Source organism: Onychostruthus taczanowskii, unplaced genomic scaffold, assembly GCF_017590055.1.
Source record: "Onychostruthus taczanowskii isolate IOZ18803 unplaced genomic scaffold, ASM1759005v1 scaffold12, whole genome shotgun sequence".
NCBI classification, from domain to species: Eukaryota; Metazoa; Chordata; class Aves; order Passeriformes; family Passeridae; genus Onychostruthus; species Onychostruthus taczanowskii.
In genome coordinates, this window is record NW_024498351.1 from 6,947,328 (window position 1) to 6,969,737 (window position 22,410).

Consider the following 22,410-nt stretch of genomic DNA (forward strand, 5'->3'; position numbering starts at 1 on the left):
GGGTTTGTTGCTTTCTTCATAGCATCTCTGAGCAGTCTTCTGGTTACTCCTTTTCCATCTCCAAGCTCTTCATCATCATCTTCTAGCAGCTATCAACGTCGCTGGCTCCGAAGTCAGACAACCAGTTTAGAGAATGGAATTATTCCCAGGTGGTGAGTGTAGCACCTTTCTTCTTACAACAACTGTTTGAGAGCTTAAGCCTCCTTTCTTTAAAAGCACAAACCCTGTTGTTAAATGTTCTCAACTCAGTCTATCTTCTGTGTGTTACATAAGATTGCCAATATAAAAAAAAGATGAACTTTTGGCTGAATGTGAACTTCAAAGCCCAATTTGGAGTATAATTATTTTTATTGAATACAGAGGCTGTGTATTAACATGGTGTGAATGTATAGGCTGTGTATGAAGCCATATTCTGAAAAATAAATTAAATTGTTTCTGAAGGAGCAGAGCATCTTGTTGAGATGAAAGGGACTGTAAACAGCACTGCTGCCGTAATGATTTAATACTATGATGAAGTCTGACTAGTGAGCAGTTAGTGAAATTTTGGAGTAATAGCCCATGACGACTCTCTTGGCTGGTACAGGATGTTCCTGATGTGACTTCTGCCAAAACAGGAAGAAAAAAAAAGCTATGATCAAAAAGCTTGGCTTCTGTTTTGGAATTTTATTAGCTTTTGTAGCTTAGTGGCATAACAAAGCATGGAATGCAGCAGACTTTTCATAGCTAATAAGCAAATTCTTCCCTTGTCATTTGCAAAATAGCAAATGGTTCTTGATTATCTTCTCTCTGTACTCATCCACCTGTACCCAGAGACAGAATGGAATTAGTGGAGACCTACAAGAAATTCATGCTATTTGGCCTCTCTCCCTTTTCAGTTAAGAAAAGCATAAAAGCTGCCAGTTAAAATATGTAGTCAGTAAAAAATAAAAATTGAACCTCATTTGAAAAGACTTATTTCCCTAGTGTCAACCGACGCTTGCAGCATTTTTTCTAGATATTCTTAGTGAATCATTTTTAACATGAAGAATTGTGCCGTAGTACTAATGTAGCAGTTGTGCTTTCTGAATCATGCTTGTAGTTGAGAATAAACTGGTTGATTTAAGTAAACTAAAGTACCTTTTAGTCTAGTTTCCTAAGAAAGAAGGCTGAGAACAGCCCATGTAAAAAAGGTTTAAACATCTAGGGTAAATAAGATAATTTCATCCCAGTTTAAGAAATAGCCAAATTTTCACAAATATAAACTGCAAAGTGTTCTGGAAGTTACAAATTATTGAGAGGAAAGCCTCTTTGGGCTGCTTATTCGCTGTCCAGGACAGGGTTGTTAGTTTTTTTTTTTCCCCACTGAAGAACCTGTGCTGGGGAAAGATGCTGGAAACAGCACATCATTATTTTTGCTGTCTAGAATTATTCTTGAACTGGGATTCTTTCTAAGCCAAAAAGCCTCTTCAGATACTTGCTTTCTCGTTACTTGCTAAAGAAACAGTAAGCTTCTGGTTGAATACTTCAGTGCCACACAGTTTTCACCCCAGATTGTTACAGCCAAGATTCTATAGTCTTTGTGACTGATGCTTTAGGCCAATAGCTCAAAGAAATAGAGATGTCTGGTTGGAACTCCACACAGTCGATTGGCAAGCAAGCTAGATTAGCAGTTTTGTTGAAAAGGCTTCTCTCTTAGACCTAAATTCCTCAATTTCAGTTCCTGGGAAGCAGTACAAAAGCTTGTGATGTTTCTTAGATGCTGACTGACCATCCTTTTCTGACTTCCTTGGGAATTTCTGTCTCTGTATGCAAGTTCCTGAAGTTCAGAGGAGGTTATGTTTTTGTCTTGAACTCTGTTTTCCCACAAGCTGTTTTTTGCTGGGGTTTGATTGTGTGCTTTATCCGGTGTTCATGGAATCATACCTCTGTGATGAGAATTTTTTGTATATTTAACTTTGTCAAACCAATTAAACTGTAAACTACTTATTTTTAGAATGGACTGAGTGCTTAGCCCTGAGTCTTTCCTTTTGTTAATTGCTTCATAGTGTTCTATAAATACTACAGACTCCATTTCAAGATAATTCTGATATGAAAAGACTTCAAACTTTTAATTACCACTCACTGGTATTGCAGTCTTAACTTAAAAGAAACTCAAAAGCCAAGCTATTTCCAAATGAGCTGCTGCTCAGAATATCTCCATGGCTTTTTTGTCTTTTTTACTCTATTCTCCAGTAATTTCTTAGTAGATTTAACACCCATTATTCAGAAGTTCCTTCCAACAGACACTTTTTTCCATAGTGTTTCACTTATTTATGTGTACATATTTTATATATATTTATATGGTGTTTTTTCAGTGAAGTTGATCAAGACTCTTTACACAAGAAAAAAAAATTGTACATCCAACGGTATCGATATCTAGCACTGCAAGGCTAGTATTTATCGAAGAACAGGGTGAGGGATTTGCCACCCTTTTGTATGATCACTGTAAAAATTATGCTGGGCTGAGACTTGTGGGTATCATCCAAATCAGTTGCCTGTGCAAAGCGGTAGCTTGGAATTTAGATTAGGTGTCTGTGGAACTTGACTCTTGATTAACTCTTTTTAGACTCTTTTTAGTCTTGAAAAACTCCAAGGATAGAGATTCCACAGCCTTTCTGGACACTGCTGTCCCCTTGAATGACCATTTTTCCCCCATTTGACATTATCTGCAGACTCACTGAAGATGTGTTTTGATCCACAGGCTGATAATCAAAACGTTGAGCAGTATTGATCCTAATAGCAGCCCATGTGTAATATTGAGAAGAGACACAATTGTTGAAAGAAATGTGGCTGCACTATCAAGGAAATAAATAGAACTTGGGGAAATAATAATGGTTGTAAAATAGCCACTGGATGAGTGTTTTTTTCTTTCTGGTATTTTTTAATAGTTTTAAGCAGAAAACAATCTTTCTAAGCTGAAGTCTACAGAATTTTGAGCTGGGCAAACATGTATTTGTACGTGTTAAGTTTGTGTTTTCACAGTAATTACTGGGTGGTGACATTTTGTCTTCATACAAAATAAAACTTTCTATTTTAACTGGTTAACTGCAAACATCTATCTTGAGATGCCAGAACAAGATATAGATAGTATAGGTTATATGTTTCCCAGCTTCCCTCATGAGCAATTGTCCAGATTCAAGACCATCATAGATATGCAGCTGAGCACCTAGAGAGGACCTTGAGTGCTGGATGCAGTTCACAGTTCCAAAGTTACCTTTAACTTTTTTTTTTTGTTACGATTTTGTGTGATGTATCCCTGCTGCCTTTTCTTCATTTCCCTCAAAGTTAAATCCAGGAGGGAATCTATTAGTTCTGTTTCAGAGGAAAGTGTTCACACCAGACCTCTCTTGGGATTGTCTTCTTCCTATTTGAACAAGCACAGGATTTACCCATCAAAATGTCAGGCATCTTCTGTTCAGAAACATGTGACAGCAAAGCCTTATGTAGTCAGTCAAAGGAGTCCTACAAATGAGTTACCTTCCACTATATAGAGAGCTATGGATAGAAGCTGAATTATCTCTCAGTACACAGGTAACTGTCCTAACAAATCTGTCTTACAGGTCCACTGAAGAAATGTTTAGTATGGCTGATGAAACCTGCAGCTCCAATCCTGCAATGGTTCGGAGGAAAAAAATTGCAATCAGCATCATCTTTTCTCTGCCTGAAAAAGAAGAAGCACAGAGAAACTTCCAGGATTTCTTTTTCTCTCACTTTCCTCTTTTTGAGTCTCACATGAACAAGCTGAAATATGCAATAGAAAAGGTACAGAATACTAATTTGGCATAATGTGGAAAAATGTCAATCAGAATGAAGTATTCTAGAACCTGATAGATGAAGAGTGGGAGAAGGTGCGTGGTTTCAAGCTTGCCTCCCTCCTTACACATGCAGTCTTGAGCTTGAGCCCAGTGTAGGAACTCAGCATTTGCTGAAAGAGGTGCAGTTTCTTTTCTAGACAGAATTAGAATGGAGAGTTTTATGCTATGGGTGGTTTTCCTTTCATTCTTGCCATATTTCACTCTGAGGTTTTCTTGACTCCCTAGAGACTATGGAAATGATGGTACTCTGCCCTTTCATGCGGTGTCTAAAAGAGAGACACAAAATATTTTTTGCTGTCTTCTTCCTCTCAGAAATTTTCTCTTCTCTCCCCTTGTCTAGTATTAGGGATTGTTGTCCTGTGAGGTGGAGGGAGGTTGGTGTTTGTTGTTGTCCTGAGTGGCTGTATAGGACTGGGGCTAGATCTTAGTTATCTTGGCATGTTAATGAAGTTTAAAAAGATGGAGAATGTGAATCCTTTAAGCAGCTGTTTTGTGTCTTTAACTCTTAATCAAGGCCATGATCTCATGTAGAAAAATAGCAGAATCCAGCCAGAGAGTGCAGGTTTATATCAGCCGTGTCATGGATGCCCTGGGAGAATTCAGGTGAGTTGATGGAATTCTGAATTACAAGGAGAGCACTTTTCATGCCCCATGAAAGATATTTGTCAGTTATAAGCAACTGAATGTAAGGTCTTGTATTTTAGACAGTCTTGCAGTTAGTGTGAATGAATTTTCTGCACTGGTTATTGGGGAAATGTTTTCAGAAAACTTTAGCAAAACCAACTCAGCCGTTTTCCAAATGCGAATGAAAGTAGTTCTGTTACATTCACGTGTTCCTGGGATTGTCAGTAAAAGTCTAAACATCTCATCAAGAGCTGGCTTCTGCTGATGACTGTACAGTTGGGTGGATTGATGTACTCATGCAGATAGATGTGTCTACTCCTAGCCATAGATGTTGAACAATGTAACTGGCAAGAAAGTTGTAATCAAAAGCTCTCTTTTCTGTACTTGTGAAAGGGAGGAATGGTCAAAGGCTAAGAAAGTCAGCCCAGGAGAGAGAGAAGGTTTTAATGGAATGGAGGTTCTCTAATATCTGGAATCGAATCTGCAATGAATAGAATGGGTGGTTCTTCCCTCAAATTTATTTCTGAATGGTTTCTCTGAATAAAATTCACATGGGAATGCAAAAAAAGGAAGCTAAATATGTAACTCATATGAAGACACTGGGTTACTGATAATATGAACTAAACAGACTAGTGTTCTGAACACTAGTAATTACTGGAAGAGTAAAAAAACTCTTCCTACTGGAAGAGTAAAAAAAAACTCTTCCAGTTTGTTTAGTCTCCTAGATCTTGCAAAAAAAAAAGGCAAATTAAAATCTGGACAACAGAAGAGGAAAGGGGCTACTTATATATATTTGCAGAATTGAAACATGCAAGTTAACACTGACTTTTTGGGAATTTTCTTTGAGCAGAGTTACCATCTGGAACCTGTATTCTGTTCCAAGGATTGCAGAGCCTGTGTGGCTTAATATGATGTCCAGCACCCTGGAAAAGAATCAGCTATGCCAGCGTTTTCTTAAAGAATTTACCTTTCTGATAGAACAGATCAACAAAAATCAGTAAGCTTCCCTCACTCCCTTTTTCTTAAGAAAAAGCTGTTGTGCTTCCCAGTGCATGTGACTATGTTAAAGCACTTAATGGGGTGTTCTGTTGCTGGTGTTACTTTGGACATGCTTTTTTTAACTTTTTTTTTCCTCCTAGGTTCTTTGCTGCTTTGCTGACCGCAGTGCTGACTTACCACCTGGCGTGGGTCCCAACAGTGATGCCAGTTGACCATCCTCCCATCAAGGCCTTCTCCGAGAAGCGCACATCCCAGTCTGTGAACATGCTGGCAAAATCCCACCCATACAACCCTCTCTGGGCACAGCTGGGTCAGTATGATTTGGAAAGCTTTGGATTTTTCCCTAACAAGCACCTTTGTGCATCCACTCCTTTTAGATAAGGGCTACTTGTAATCCGGGTCACATTTTCTGCTACCAACACGTGTCTTTTGCCTCATTAATTAATGCTCCAGAGCATTTGGAGGCCTCTTTGCATGTCATGCTTTTTATCCTTGTTGACATCCTCTGTTACACTGTCTGGTTAACTTGTCATAGAGGCATTAAGATGGTGCAAGTGCTGTCAGTGGTCTCAGCAGTTTGGGAAAAAACAAGATGAAATAGACTGGATTGAGAGGAGTTCCCTGGGCCTTGGAGGCCCTTTGTAGTTGAAACTGGCTACCTCCCTTTGTCTCATTCTCACAGAGCTAGAATAGAGAGCAGGGCAATAAATCAGAAATCTGGCAACTGGCAGTAGCTCCATTCACTTACTGTTACATGAATGGGCTTGAGGCAAGATGTTTTTTCTATCCTCTGTGAGGCTGGTCTCTGACAAATATTTTATAGCTTGTAAGTTATCTTGATACAAGGGACTAGATAACTGAAGTCAAATGAGTAGGTGAATGAAAGCTGACAAAGTCATTCTGTCAGTGGTAAATATTTGAAAATTCCTCCTCTTCTTGGCAGCAGATGAAAATCTGACATCAGACAACCCTTCACTTTAGCTGATGTACTATATTGCCATGTAAAATAACACACATGCACACTGAGACAAGCATGTGACTTACCCTGTGATGCTGGTGCTGTCTTTTCCTGATTGTCTCAGGCTTCTTTTTCTCAGTAAGCTCTATGAAAGATTTGCTACTGTGGCCATGTAATTGTAGTGAATTGTTGCCTGGTTTAAGATGTCCTTTAAACATTGTGCAGAGGTTAGACTGAAGGGGAAATTAGAAGTGTGTCCGTGGTGTTGAGGACAGAGCCAGGCCTGGAGTTGCAAAAACCAGCTGGACTGGAGGCGTAAGCTCAGTAGTAGCTCTTGTGGTTGTTCCCAGGAGTCACCACTGGTGACTAGTCAAGAGTCTGTTTCCCTTTTTGTTTTGCCAAGTTCTCAGTGCCTGAACTCAAAATGCTCTCTCATTTTTGTTTCATTCTTATAAAGCCCAAAAAGCTGTTACTGTTACGGTTGCAGAAGCTGATTGTGAAAGGGAGATGTTGCCCTCTGCTGGTCTTCTTCTTTAGGAAGAGGGAAGAAGAACAAAAAATCAATTCTTGGTGCTTAAAAATGGAAATGACAGGATTTAGATGCACCTGTCTTTCCACCTTCAGACCTGTATTTTCATTACACATTACATATCAATTGCAATTATGTACTAATACAATTGTAAGTCCCTCTGTCACGAAGACATACTGTCTCTTAAACACCAGCTTCAATCTAATGGTATTAACAAGTATTAGTACGTTTTGAAGATCACAATTTTGACTTTTTGCACTGTCTTATTAGTATTTATATAAAAGCTAATTGTGCAAATGAACACGAAGCCTGAATCTGATTTCCATAGCAACTGTGCTCAACACAAAAGTAAAAGAATATATTCCACTTTCATTTCCATATTGCTTGTCTTTGTGGCCTTAAAATTAATCTAAAGCCTTTGAGATTAATTGAGAAGTCTGAAGAAGTCTGAAAAACCACTTTTAGTTCCTAGGGAATGAATTTGCTGGCTTGTTAGGCTCTGGGGTTAGTTGCAAGGGTGTCCCTAACTGAAGGAAGATGGCACCACTGATGCCACCCCCCAGGAGCCTCTCCAGTGCATCACTGGCATCGTGGGAAATGGCAGATCTTAGCAGGGGAGACAGAGAAGCCATGGAATTACTGTCTCATTGATCCTTGTTTGACAGAGAAGCCATGGAATTACTGTCTCATTGATCCTTGTTTTGTAGGAATGGAGTTGGGAGTGTTATTCCTTTTATGATGTGTATAGTGAGAAGGAGGCTGGACATAAATGTGCTCCTTGGAGTTTTTTTTTGCTGTGTTAGTGTTGAAACCAGAGGCCCCCTTGCCTGAAGCTCTGTGTATAACTCTTTCTGAAGCTCTGTTTATAACTCTTACTATAGTGTTGCTTCTTGAGGTCTAGTACAAAATCCTGACGGCAAGCTCTGTCCAGAACAGAATTTGAGCAGCCCAGAGGAAGCATTTAGCACCTGAAAGCAGTCTGATAGATTAGCAGGTAGCTGATCAAACCTCAGGGTAGAGAAGCCTGCTTTCTATACTTCAGGTATCTGAGGAAAATGGAGGGTTTGGCTGTCTCCCATGTGCTGGTGAGATCAGACATAGATTCGTTAGCCAAAGGCGATTTAGTGAGTGTTCTCTGATGGGTGTCATGTGAAGACAACTGGGTTAACTCATCCTAGGAATACACTTCTCTGAGTTAGAAGCTGATCTTTTACCAGTAGGGCATGTGAACATTCCCTTACTGGTTATCTGTGTTTATTTCTTCCAGAACTCTGGAGTAGGAACCCTTTGGCTGATAGATGATTATAAGCAGTTGGAAGATAATTGCCACTCTCACAAAGAAATATGTTGGAAGAAGGAGATGTACAACCTTAGTTCTGTTAAAAAAGCAGTTTTTCAGGATAAATAGCAAGAAGTCATTCTCAGGAGGACTTAGATGATGATGTAGTCGTGCCTTTCATATTGCAGTTGTATTTTGATTTCCTGCTTCTCTACTCCCCCTGCCAAAGTTAAATGCTCATGTGAGTGAGGTTGGCTCCCACATACACAGCACGTGCCTTGCTCAATAAAGTAGTTACATGCCTCTTTTTTTCTGAACCTCATTTATTAAGCTAATATTTATTTCTTTTATTCTTTTTTGATATCTTAGTCCTGAAAAACATAATTAAGATTTTATCTGTGTGAAAATGCCTGTGTTTAACAGAAAGGTCACTGCACTAAAACAGAGAAACTTTGATGTGAAAGAAAATTAGTAGAAAAAAAGAAAATAGTATATAGCTGGCTTCATAGTTTTGCTGGACCTACATTCTTCTTTGTCCCCTTGTGTCAGTTTCCAGGTGATAATATCTTGTAAGCATTGTGTAAATTAAATCTTAGTGGTCTTAACAGAAATAAAATGAGTAATAGCAGCTGATTGCTCACAAAAGGCCTTCTGGACAAAAGCCAGGTGTAAGAAGCATTAGGTGACTTCCTTTGTTACTCTTTAAGACTTTTATGAATTCACTGTGGAAGAAATTAACTGTCTAATTGTGTCCATAGTAAATGCTGTTTCAAAATGTGTTGAATTTGAGCTGTATGAGTTATATTACAATGCAACATAAACCTGTGAAGTTTTTGCTTTCCTGTGTAGGTGACCTCTATGGTGCCATAGGCTCTCCAGTGAGATTGACTCGGACTGTGATTGTTGGAAAGCGCAAGGAGCTGGTGCAGCGCTTGCTCTATGTTCTAACTTACTTCATCCGGTGCTCTGAGCTGCAGGAGAATCAGCTGACGTGGAGTGACAAGGCTGGGGAAGGAGAGCAGGTGCTAAATGGAAGCAAGATCACAACTGCACTAGAAAAGGGAGAGGTAGAGGAATCTGATTATGTGGTTGTCACTGTTAAAAATGACCCTGCTCTTGTGCCTCCAATCCTACCTCCAAAGAATGATGGAAGTAAGAACAACAGTACTGCAGAGGGGGTGCATGAACCAGAAGGCACTCAGGCTGTCCCAGTCTCTTCAAGAGAAAAGAGAGAAGCAATAGAAAAGGCCAGTCAGACCTCTGAAACATCTGTTGACTGTCTAACTGGCAGTTTCTGTAAAGGAACAGCTGATGGTAGGAAAAGAACTGTCCCTGATACAGGAATCATATCCTGCCACTCTGAAGAATCATCTAAATTAGAGGATATAATGGATGTAAAGAAGAACAAGAACCAGAATGAGAGCAAAGTGGAGAAGCAGTTTTCTAGTAGGTCATCTGCTGTACCTTGTCCTGAAAGGTCTGGCCACAGGAGTTCACACTTAGAAAAGGTCACATTTCAGATTGGAAGTTCAGCATCACCAGAGTCAGACTTAGAAACTCATAGAAGAGAAATGGAAGAAAATCTGAAGGCATTAATTAAAAATCCAGAGGTGATACATTGTGCCTCAAGTTCCACAAATCTGACTGTGGATGCTTCTCAGAATCAAGGAGACAGTTGTGAAGCTGCCTTTATACCCATCAGTAGACATAATGTTTGTTATGCACAAATCCCACCATGTGAGGAGAAGGAAAGTATACTTAACCAACATACGGAAAGTAAAGGAACTGAAGTGAATTTAATTAACTCAATATCTAGTGAACTGCTTTTGCCCACAGATAACATAGAAGCTGTAAAATTGCCAAACATGAAAGAAAATAGAACTTTATGCTCTGGCAATTTGGAGAGCTATTCTTCTGACTGTGTAGAAGCAGATTCTACTGTCAAACAGGATTCCTCTAAAGTAGGTGCTAAAGATGTCCCCTATGGGGATTCTGGAAGGAAAACCTCCTTCAGAGTTGAAGGGGACATTCCAAGGAATGAGAGTTCAGACAGTGCTCTTGGAGCTAGTGATGAAGAAGGTGATTGTTGTATCCCTGATGAAGTGCATCGTGATAACCTCAGCAAACGGCTTGAAGAATTTGCAGAAGTGGAACTTCCTTTGCCAAGGTAAAGAAGTCTGATTAATTTAGAACAAAATGGAGTCAAAAGCTGTAGCTACTTTGGAGGTGTTTAAAGTTTCAAGTCTGAAATCTTCTGGGAACTTGACTAAGTTCCTTGCAAACAAATCAGTAGTAGACAGTGATGTAGTTAGAATTCTTGTAAGTAGATTTGGCATAAAGGAAACAGAGAGTAGTTTAAAGTTTTGTTACAAAGGTATACTTCAAATGCCTAAAAAAAGGTGATCAAACTTTTTATGTAAACTGACTGAAACATTTAATGTAGACATGTAGATAGAACATCTGAGGACAAGCAAAACTTCGCTTAAAAAGATAACTGTTTAGATTTGACATATTTATAACTCAAACACAGATTTGGAATAAACATGGGCATGCTATTTGAAAGTTTTTGGGCATTCCAGATACACATGGAGTTTGATGGTGCTTAAGGTCAGTTTCTAGACTTACCTTAAGCATAAAAATTGAAGAAAACTCAAATTTAGCAAAATTGTAAGCTGCAGAACATGGAGCTCATTTATCCCACAAACTCCAGTGCATATAAATTTGCTTATTTCCAAGTTTGAATAAATCAATATGTTGTTAAATTTCACCTTTTGAAATTCTTGTTTCAAAGGGCATCAGTAGATGTTTACTGATGTGAACATTTATGTGTACTTGTAGTACAACTGTTGATTAATATTTGCAGTAGAAGGAGGCATGACTTTGCATCAATGTAAAATCTGAATGCAGTTTGTCAAGCAAGAGTCTTACCTACTTTGTTTCTGTATTTCAGGTCAAATACCATCAGCAGTCAATGTGTGAAAAACTTTGGAAGATCACTTCTGGGTGGTTACTGTCATACATATATACCTGATCTAGTGCTGCATGGAATAAATAATGATGAAAAACTCAAGCAGTGTCTGCTAGCAGATCTACTTCATGCAATGCATGTGAGTTAAAGTAGGAGTTGTGATACTGAAGTCTACAGAAGCAGGTTATTTTAGTAGGTTATGTTTTTGATTTACCTGTTCTGAACAGCCACACCTGCCATGTCTTCCTTTTTGAAAATGTAAACCCTTAATTTACTATATGCAACACCTGTTCATGCAAGAATCATGTGCTTTCCTTTATTACTTTGAAGGCTTCTCTTCAAAGATTAACACAAGGAAGATTGTTTGCAACTTCAAGTTACAAACAAGGAAAAAAACCCTTGAGCTGCTTCTCTTTTCCATCATAATAGCAGACAAAATTACCTGTATTTCAGAAAAATTATATGCAAGTTGAAACGTCTTATTTTGCCACTTAGTGGCATGTGTTGCAGGCGAGGTAAAGTCATGTTGAGGCCTGTATGATGCTAGTCTGTAGCAGAAATTACTGACTACAGAAGGTAATTGTATATAGATAAGAACTTTGCTGTGTTCTTTCTGTACTGTAAGTACTCCTAAATTATAAAATTTATAGCTATGCTTTCACTGGAATAACTGTTACCTCAGTATGCAATTTTAAATGCTTATCTAGTAATTGTCAGCAGTTTCTCTCTGTACCAATTAAGAATCATCCTGCTGGTATGACTGCATGTACTGTCCTGAGCAGTGATGTGTGTGTCTGTTCCTTAAGGAGCATCAGATTGGTCTGGTGTGATAGTGTGGCTCTTCTTTGGTGGATGACAAGTGGGTCATGAGCCTGAGCAGCTCTTGCTGCAAGGAGAGCCAGTGCTCTCCTGGGGTGCATAGCAAGAGCATTCCAGCAGGTCAAGGGAGGTGAACCTGCACCTGCTCAGCCCTAGTGAGGTTACATCTGGAATGCTGGGTCCACTCCTGGGCTCCACAGGTCAAGAAGGATGAGGAGCTACTGGAGAGACTCCAGTGGAAAGCCCCAGAGAGCATTAGGGATGTGGAACATCTCTCAGAGGATACTTGACTGAGGGGATCTCATTGATGCATGCAAATGTCCTAAAGGCAAGTGTCAAGAGAGTGGTGCTCAGCAACAGGACAAGGTGCAATGGCCGTAAACTAAAACACAAGAAGTTCCACCTCAGTTTCTGAGAGAGAAATTCTTTGTGCTGAGGGTGGCAGAGCACTGGAACCAGCTGCTCAGGAGTCTTCTGGGGAGTCTTCCTCTCTAGAGACATTCAAAACCCACCTGGAGTTGTTCCTGTGTCACCTGCTCTAGGAGACACTGCCTTGGCAAGGAGTTGGATTAGAGGATCTCCAGAGGTCCCCTCCAACCCTAGCTGTTCTGTTATACCCTTCTTGATTGTGTATAATAAAATCCCTCACATATCTCTGAAACATTGAATATACTTTCACCATCACTGGATCAGTGTAATTATTTTTTCATTTTGAAAGAAACTAATCTCTTCAGGGTATGAGGAATACATGAAGAAAAATAAAATTGAGTAGTGACTTTCAGGCACTAATGAAATTTAGATGTTTCAGTCAAATTGGCAGATGCAGTGCTGCTGAATGTAAATCTTGTTGCTGAAGTTGGTATTCCTTGTCACTTTTTGATACCTTTGGTTCCCTAATGGACAAAACCATGCGTTGAATCACTTTCTTATTTGCTACATCAGTGTGAATAAAAGTAGAACCTCAAACTGAACGGTGTAAATGTCTATGAAAGTGTCACATAATTGTATTTTGTTTCTCTTGCAGCATCCGGTGCTAGATGAGCCCATAGCAGAAGCTGTCTGCATTATTGCAGACACAGATAAATGGAATGTGCAAGTAGCTACAAGCCAGAGGAAGATGATGGACAGTGTGAAGTTAGGCAAGGATGTTCTGGTTTCGAGTCAAGTATCCAGTCTGTTGCAGTCTATTTTACAGCTTTACAAACTGAACGTCCCAGCTGACTTTGTAAGTATTTCTTTATTGAAGGCTGTAGCTAATGGAAGTTGTTTAGCTCAGATAGCAAACACAGAGTTTTGTACACTGTGTTGCAATATCAATGAACTAATGCCTGATATAATGCAGAGCTGTTACAACATATTGGAAAGAATCCATGCTACAGTCCAGTAATGGATACCAAATCCTGATTCTGGCAAAAAACTTCCTGTTCTTGGGGTTTCTGTCCAACCCCATGCAGTAGATGCCTCTCTCCAGTCCAACTAACTGTGCCTGTTTACCTGACGCTTCTGCTTTACGCATATTTTAGCAAGTGCTGTCTTGGGTAGCTTTGCAGATGGCTTCTTCATAGGATTGATGGGATGGGACACCTGGGAATGGGTGGGTTGCAGCAGGGAATGTTACTTTGTCATATTGCATACTCCCTATCCCACTGCATCCTTTCCTGTCCTCATTTAAAGTGGAGTTCATCAGAGCAAATCAGTAATGCTGGTTTTGCTGATTACAACAAAATGACCCACAAGTCTGACTGCAATAACTGTAATTCAATTTTTAGCACATAATTATTAGTGAGGGGAGATGGAGGGTTTTTTCAGTAGTCACTCCTTTTCTAATAAATAGAATTGATTTGATCTTCAGCAGATAGCCTTGAGAAATTCTGTAGGAATCCTGTGTAATAACTGTGCCAGCAGATGGAAGAGGAAGATAGAGCTAAACACTAATAGCTTTAAATAGTATTAGTTGGCACTGTTTTGAGTTAAATTGGTGGTATTGATTACACTAAGTTCTTCAAGTCAAATGCTAGGCAAAATATGCGGGTACATTTTTGAGTGTTTTCTCTGGATTCTTCTGGGCATTGAAAAATATGCAGCTGTGGTTGAAATTGTATCTTAACACTAGCACAGTCACAACTTAAATCCTGGCATTTTTAAACTGAGTAGTTGATTTTGCAGCTGAAGTGTTCTTTCTAGTGTTTCCTTAGGATTTGTATGTGCAGTTTCTGTATGGCTTGTGTGGTTTGGGAGGTGTCTGGAGGCAGAATGATTTTCAGGTGTTTTATTTCCTTTTTCTTACGAAAAGGAACTGTGAACTGACAGTGCTAGTTTGTAAATTTTTCATCATTCGTGTTAGAAATACTTTGATCCTTCTGTCAGGAGATTTTACAACTCTGCTAAAACAACATCAGTGCATGGAAGCTAAGTGTTCCTAAATTCTAGGACAAGTGTGACATTTTAGTAGTAGTATTTCTATTGATTTAGATAGAAACATATGTATTGATGTACTCGTCAATCAGAGATGACCACAGTGCAGTATGTTTGAAGCTTCCTTTAGGAGTGTATATCTCTTTACATGCAGTTACTGTTCAGATGAGTAAGTATTTTTGGGGTTTTGTGGTACCAGCAGAAAACAACCCAATTTGAGACCAGATGAAAAACAAGTGGTGATATTTTTGTTGTACCACTTCAGACTGATAACTGTGCTGCAGAGAGCTTTGCAGTATGCCCTGGTCAAAGTGCTGATTGCAACTGCTGCATTTCAGCAATATGTCAAAAGTTTTACCTGCACCTTTAATCTCAGTTTAAGCTACTTCTCTATTTTTAGATGTTACTTGACTTTTCTTCTATTTGGTCAATGAGAAAAACTGCAGAGGAAGCTAATATATTAAAAAAAAAAAAAGAAAATACTTGTGGACACTGAACCAGATAGGTTAATGTACTGAGCTTGTGGGCAGAAGTGTCTTTTGATTCTTTGCTGGTATTCAGAAGGAATAGATCATATGATGTAAATAACCCTTCTTTTAAAATAATGTGGGATTCTTACTTGCTTGCTTACTTGCTCCCTCATAACTAAAAAAAAAAAATAATCCAGAATCATCAGCACAAATACTGGAATTGAAACAGATTGAACTGCTACTTTGTGAATCAGCTGCATGCCTCCCTGAACCGCTGAGAAAGTGCTCATAGGCTTTTTGCATGAGGGTTACCTGTCATGGAAAAGATAAGAGTGCTTACTTCCCTTTTGGCCAGAATCAGAAGTGTTATGATTGTAATGACTTGAGTGAAAATTTGCTTGAAGCAAATCAATCAAACTATTGTCAAAAACCTTCTGCCTTTCCTCCACTGGTGGCAGTGATTTTACTCTGCTACCATGTAGCATGTTTTTTAAAATGCCTCTTTATTGTCCATTATTAAGACTCAATATTAGCTCATTGGAAGAATAATTAAACATCTTCATCTTGCTCCAGATCAGAAAAATACATATTAGGCTACCTACAAGCCTGTCTTTTTTTTTTTTTCTCATTAGATTTTTAATTAACAAAGCTTGTCTCACCAGATCTCACTTCTAATACTTAGGGTTTTCATTCAGCTCCAGCACATGGCCTGAAGCTGTTTGCTGCTACTGTTTCTAATTGCTGTCTGTGCCTGCTGGATGATTATATGTTTGATAATGTGAGATTCTGTATGTGCTTCCTGCTTTCATCTCCTGATTTCAGAGAACTGACCTAATTTAACTTTTTTGAAGTGGTCATCCCCATGAAAAGAAGGAATATATCAAATTGAATGTACCTTTGTCCTACAACAAAATACCTGATAAGACTTTCTACCTACTCAGCTTGTGAAGACATGCTGCCTGCTGACCTTGTCTTGCCAGAATAACCCCTCTCTCTCCTTGAAGCCAAGGTTCATCTGCTCTCTTGTAGTTGGTATATGAGAAATTGCCATGAATCACATGACTGTATTTAAAAATAATATGCATTTCTAGCATTCCACTGCTGGAAGAAAAGTGGAATGATTAAACTGATGTTTGAACTTGAACTATTACCTTTTGGCAATCAGCATCAAATGTTTAAGCAATTTTAAGCTAGAAGTACTTAGGAATTATGAAAACAAATGCCTAAAATGGATTTGTAACTTGGTTGCTACAGAAAAGCAGTCAGCAAAAGGGTTATAATTCTGTGACCAAGAAGGTACTGGTGTCTTCCATGTTCCATGTTGTATCTTAATTTCTTGAATGGCACTAGAGCCTTAGAGCTAGAATGATCATTTTAGAAACTGTTGTCTAAACCAAGTCTTTCAGAAAAATAGTACTGACTTATAACAAAGACATCTGGATCCCAGAATTTTGCCTTACTACTTAGTAAGATCTCTCAAGTGGTTTTGAACCTCATTAAAACTGTTGAAGTTGGCAGAAATGCAGTGACATGAGTGGAAATAGAGTGCAGTTTATGCAACAAACTTGCTACCCAGGAGAGCTGGGATGCCCCAGTCCTATGAGGGGTTTCCTCTTTGTGGGGTAGTGTAACTTTTTAATGTTTATGGCACAATTGTAATAAATCCATTTGCCTCATCTAGATTTTGGAGTGGAGGCTTAGTTTATCTTCTAAGATGGAAGGTAAAGTGATGTGCTTGCATTTCTGTAATATTTGCATGCGATTGCAAAAGCTGTTCTGAGGTTTGTGGTCTGTGTTTACAGTGCATAATGCATCTTGAGGATAGACTGCAAGAGATGTATCTCAAAAGCAAAATGCTTTCAGAATATCTGCGAGGACATACAAGAGTGCATGTAAAAGAACTAGGAATTGTATTGGGGTGAGTATTGCAGGTTATCAGTCTTAAGCAATGGCAAAAGCTGGGGCAGTTATTTTTCCTTTTCATCTGAGTGTTGACAGCTTGTTCTCATGAGGATTTGCTTCATATTTAACATTTCTCTTTCATGTGCCTAATAAGTTGCAAAAATGGGTTCTACTAAGCTATCTCAAAATGAGGAGACATTTATACAGCAAAAACAAAATACTTGTCACTTTTACGTCTTCAGAATTAAGAGAGTTTGAATTTTGGTCATTAGCAAGTTATCCAAGTATTCATACACACTCTCTTCAGTTGTGATCTCCTTAATGAGAACTCCATCCTGAAAAATACTTCAGAATTTTTGGAATGAAAAGGGTGCATTTGAATCTTAAGGAACAAGAGGGTCTCAAAAATCAGGTGTAGAAAAATAAACAGGTGTCCTGTTCAGCAGCTGTCTTCTAATAATAGTACTTGATTGGCATATAACCTTTAGGGATCTGCCTGCTGACAGCAGAAAAGGGGGAAGAAGTAAATACACTTTCTCAAGATGTTTTTTAGCACTGTAGATTAAATCTAATTTATCTTTTCCAGACTGTTCCAGATCTCATACTCAGAAATATAGCTGTAAATAGTGAAGCAGTGAAATAAGCACTTTTCTCCGTGTGTGTGTCCATGTTAAATATATATCAGTATGTACACACATCCTGGCCTCTGAGCAGCTTCAGCTTTGGAAATAGTGGGAAACTGACCATTGCACTTGAGAGGTGTTCCTTGAACTGTTACTGCATAATAATTAATAATTTCAGCTTTTTGGTAATTTTTTTGTAAGAAAGGGCTACTATGTAGTGAGCTGAGTTATATTCAAAACCTGAAATGCATCATCTTCCATAAGCTGATACTTAGTACTTGGGTAAACTGGGCTTTATTGGTGCCTGCTCACCGGTAAGACTACAAGCTGAGGCTTAGTGTTTAGCAAATACATAAAAGATCTTTTATTTAAACTACAAAAGATTACATAGCACAGAATGTAGTACTGCTTGCTGTCTTTTAAGTGCTAACGTGCTTCCTGGTTTTCGAGCATTATTTACCTACATTTACTGGTAGTACATGGTTATTGACAGTAGATAATAATTAAACAATGAGCTTAGTAATAGCAAGACCCTTCCAGTTTCTTTAAAGTGGATGAAAAGTATCATCTTGTATTTCTCTTGTGAAAGTGACTGTATATTATTTTAAAGGCTGTCTCTTTTTTTTAATTTCTAGGATTGAATCCAATGACTTGCCTTTGTTGGCTGCTATAGCAAGTACTCATTCCCCATATGTTGCTCAAATACTCTTATAAATTAAATTCTCAGGATAGTCATTCCCTTAAAGTACAATTATGAAAATGGGAATGTTGAATGAAGAACAGAGGTGCCAAACACTGGTAAAGGGGAGCACTGATGAAAGCAGGTGATGACTGTACATTCTGCCACCTTCCGATTCTGATTTCAACCGGATGTTTTATCGGAGGACTTCAGTTTACATAACACAAAAGGCATTCAGGTTTTTCTTACAATCTCACTTCTGACTTAAACCAAGAGACTGCATCCTTGCATTTTATTTTTATTGAAAGGACAAAAGTTAACACTATGTGGCAGACTGGGTGCTGCCACCCAAAAACGCTGCTCAAAACATGAAGTACCAGTTAAAAGAACAAGTGGGCTAGAATGGATTTTGTAATGCTACGCTTGTGAGTGTGGTGTGGTGTATGTTTCTTTGCTGGGGAGGAGGAGGGGTAGCTGTTAACTCTGTATATAGCATTCCTATACAAAAGTGTATTCGGTGGGATGTGATTTTCTTGCAGAACATACGTGTGGTTTTGTATAGTAGAAGTGATGGGCTCAGAACAAGGAACTTGGATTCAGCAGCCAGATGTCATGTGGGAATGGTGTGCGTGAGGATGATGTGACTTTTCCCTTTAAGGACCAAGAGGTTGAGAGCTGTGGCTGCTTCTGTTTTAATGAGGAGGCATTCAAATGGGCCCATGGCTACAAGTGGAACGGAGTGGATTTCTGAGAGAGGGATTTTGTGGGAAAGCCTTATGGAACTTTTGCTACGAGTTTACATTTGTTGCTGATGCAACTCCAGTAACTGTTGATTTGCTGTATGACTGTGGTCCTGGGAACTAAACTTGTCTTGGTGTCATCAAGTATTGCTATCTCCAAGGAGTATGAATTTGAAAAACTTCTGAACGATGCCAGTGCTGTGAGCATGTGTCCATGTGCACATACACCAAACAATTGGCACAAACTTAAGACCATCGTATTGGGGAAATACAAGACATCAAACAACCCCCACCAAACCTTTAGTCAAAAGTATTACTTTTTTTCCAGCTATGAGTTGTTGCTCTGAGTAGGAATAAAAGAGGAACGTTGTTTGAAGTAAAATGACATGTGGGGACAAACCCCAATATTTGATATTACTCTGAATGTTTGCAATTACCCTTTTTGATTCTACAGAAATCTTGAACTATCATCCAGGTGCCTTTCCTTACTAGGTTAACTACTCTGACACCAGAAACTACTTCTCCACTAGTTGATACTGGCCTTTGGTGTTTCTAGAAAGCAAAATAAAATTTTGTACTTCACTGTTTTCATGTGGTTGATTAAAATGAATGTAAAAAATACTTTTTTTGCATAAAGCACTGTTAAGCTGGATATGAAACTATGGACCAGACTGAAGGAGAGAACAAAGGATCAAAACATTCTTAAATGGAAAACTCAATGTTGGACCATTCTGTTGTGAGCCACTGTGAGTACAGTGTCTGAAATTGTCATCTTGCAAGCAAATTTCTGGCAACACAATTGCTTGAAAATAGTGAATTCTAATAAGAAACTCCTGGTCACCAGTTGTGAGTTCTCCTTGTTGGTGGTTACAGATTTTTAACATTGAAGGGACACACTTTTATTAAAAGTGTTTTTATTTCCTACTACCTTGATGTTTGGACTTTTCTACAGTAAACTTTCAATTATTTGAAATAATGAAATGTGCTTATTGTGAATTGTTTAAATGCGATGGGGTCTTGATTAACCTTGTGTTGCTTTTTGAGGGAAATGGGTAGACTGGCGTACTGTGAAAAGAGGTTGTTTCCACGTGGAGGGATACTTAATATTCTGATACAACACTTCTAAAGCTGTTCCTTCTATGCTGGTTTTCTGACCTGACATTCCAAATATTTATTTTATTGCATTTTCATATTTCTCCGTAGTATTCTACCTAAAAAGGCTAAAATGTTTCAGTGGTTCAGGGTTTTCTCCTGCTTTATAGCTAAGCAAACTTTTCATATCTTTGGTCTGCGAATCCTATCTGCTGGAAAGTCAATTTACCTCTGCATATGGCTTTTAGCAGATACCACTTTCTGTTTCACAAGGTTAAAACAAGGAACGAACCATAGAGCAAGTCACGTATTCCTAAACTACCCTCTTGGTGGAGAATGTGTGTGTGCATGTGTAAGACTATGAAACTGCTTTTCTGAGTGTATATAGAAATCCTCATGTACTTTCTCTATTTCATGTCATTCTTAAATAGTAGCGGACATCATTAAAGTCAGTCCAGTTCTTTTAACGTGAGGTTTTTATCTGAGCAGACTCTGACAGTTCTTCAAAGAAATATATGCGAACTTAAAGATGTGCTTTTGTTGTCACAGGGTTTACTTAAAGAGGACAGAGATCTGCAGACATTCAGTGATTTCAAGATTAATACCATAAACAATCATAGACATGATTTTACCACATCAGCTGTTAAAAAAAAAAAAAAAATCTGCCTTTGGGCAAGACATCAGTGAACTTTGCGGTGGCATGTGAGCCGATGGTCAAAAGCACTTGAATTTTCTTCAGCCCAGGCTAAAACTTGATAGTTCTTGCTGCTTTCTCTAACATTTTGCTGCTCTTCAGAAATTACACATTGAACTATTTTATTCTCACAGTTTTAGTTTTGGGGGAAAGAAAATTCAAAATGAAAGCTCTTTATTACCTTTAAAAGGCTTTAGACTAATGAAAGCTAATTACATATTCCCCCTCCACCAAATGTACTACCTCAGTTGACAGGATTCCACTTTCTAGGGCTTTTTTTTGACTCGAAGTCTTTAACTTGTTTTTGGTAGCATCTTGATGTTTATGTAAATTGGTGTGGCATGACAGGGCAGTAAGTATTTACAGATGTGTTTTTTAGACATTTTTAGGGCATGTTTCTGGTTTTATTTTAATAGGATGAAAAGTGATATGAATGTACAGCTGTGTTGAAAATGGATAATGTAGCTTAATTTTCAAATATTCCAAAGTTGTTTTTATCAGTATTATGTAGGTTTTTTGTAAACTTAAATACATATTTTCTTGGTTAGGTGGGAGTGCACAGTCTTTCCAAAATCCCACATAAATGCAGTTTACACACGGAAATTCAAAGAATGTATGCTGTTTTCAGGCAAGACTAAACATAGGGGAGGAATGAACTGCTAAATTGTAGAATTTAATTGAAATTAATTCTTTAACCCCAAACAATACCAAGATTGGAATATTTTAAGTGAGGTACACTCTGAACTAGCTATACAACTTTCTTTTGTTCCCAAAAAAGCTAATAGACACTGATTCTGTAATTCACATTTCTGATGGCATCTTCCAGAAATTTGGATTGATTTTCACCAGCTATATTATAAGCATCTTTACTCTTAAAGTCAAAGCCTCTTTTCAGATGCATCAAATTCTTGTATATAAGGTTTACGCAAAATGGTCACTTACCCTTCAAGGATAACTTCTACTTCAATTAAAAGGACCCAAATAAAAATCAAGTCTGAACTACTGAATTTAGTCTAGACAATTTCCTTATTTTTAAAATTTTTTTTTTTTTTGTGGGGAGGGGGTGGGAGCTTTGAGGTCAAATGAGGTAATTTGACATACATGGCAAGTTTTCCATAGTAGAAAAATGTGTGTTGCTATTGCATGTTTGGAGAACATAGGCTTTTTTAGGAATGACTGAACACCAATGTCAAACTACATGTTTTTTCCTTATAGTTGTTTATGTACACTATCATTTTGGTCAATTTCTTTGCAGCATTTGGTGCAATAAACTTTCTGAAATCAATGTAAGTGGTATTTGGTATCTTCCTTTTTAAAGCTTCTGAAATGGCTGCTGTTGTTGTAGCTGAGGTCTAACAGCACATGGACTATTTGATAACACATCAGCAAAGTAAGTCACTGTTACAAGAAGTGTCTAACAGGAAGGCTACACAGAATTTGGAACTTGGTTGGTTATCCTTGGAAGTTTTACCCCACTTACATGTAAACAAGAGCTCTTATAGTGTGAAAAATATGGCAAAAAATAGTGGAAAATGAAGACTGTGACTGTTGGAATAGGTTGTGCAGAGGTTCCATACACTTGTGTGGCTGGTATTTAATTCTTTCCATAAGCATTTGAGCTAGCTGAAAAATGTGTTGCTATTAGATAATAAATCCAGTTTCTAAAATTGCCTACTGAACAGGAGTGAGTGACCCCTCATGTCTACTAGAGTATGAAATGGTTAGTGCATTTGGTCTGATCTAGTTTCAAATAAAGATATTTTTGATTTCCCTCAGATCTTCCATG

The 22,410-nt window shown here is 38.3% G+C and overlaps 1 protein-coding gene across 2 annotated transcripts in view; it reads left to right on the plus strand.

Annotated features, from left to right (window-relative positions):
- Positions 1-21,907, plus strand: part of FNIP2 (folliculin interacting protein 2) — a 33,546-nt gene extending 11,639 nt beyond the window's left edge. For both annotated transcript variants that reach the window (XM_041427890.1, XM_041427891.1), the window contains 10 exons: positions 23-152; positions 3,579-3,780; positions 4,348-4,436; positions 5,308-5,454; positions 5,597-5,766; positions 9,072-10,389; positions 11,173-11,329; positions 13,034-13,234; positions 16,697-16,812; positions 18,055-21,907. In XM_041427890.1, the coding sequence (XP_041283824.1) occupies positions 23-152; positions 3,579-3,780; positions 4,348-4,436; positions 5,308-5,454; positions 5,597-5,766; positions 9,072-10,389; positions 11,173-11,329; positions 13,034-13,234; positions 16,697-16,812; positions 18,055-18,133 (2,609 nt within the window). In that variant the 3' untranslated portion in view covers positions 18,134-21,907. The remainder of the gene's footprint in view (positions 1-22; positions 153-3,578; positions 3,781-4,347; positions 4,437-5,307; positions 5,455-5,596; positions 5,767-9,071; positions 10,390-11,172; positions 11,330-13,033; positions 13,235-16,696; positions 16,813-18,054) is intronic.
- Positions 21,908-22,410: the final 503 nt, after the last annotated feature.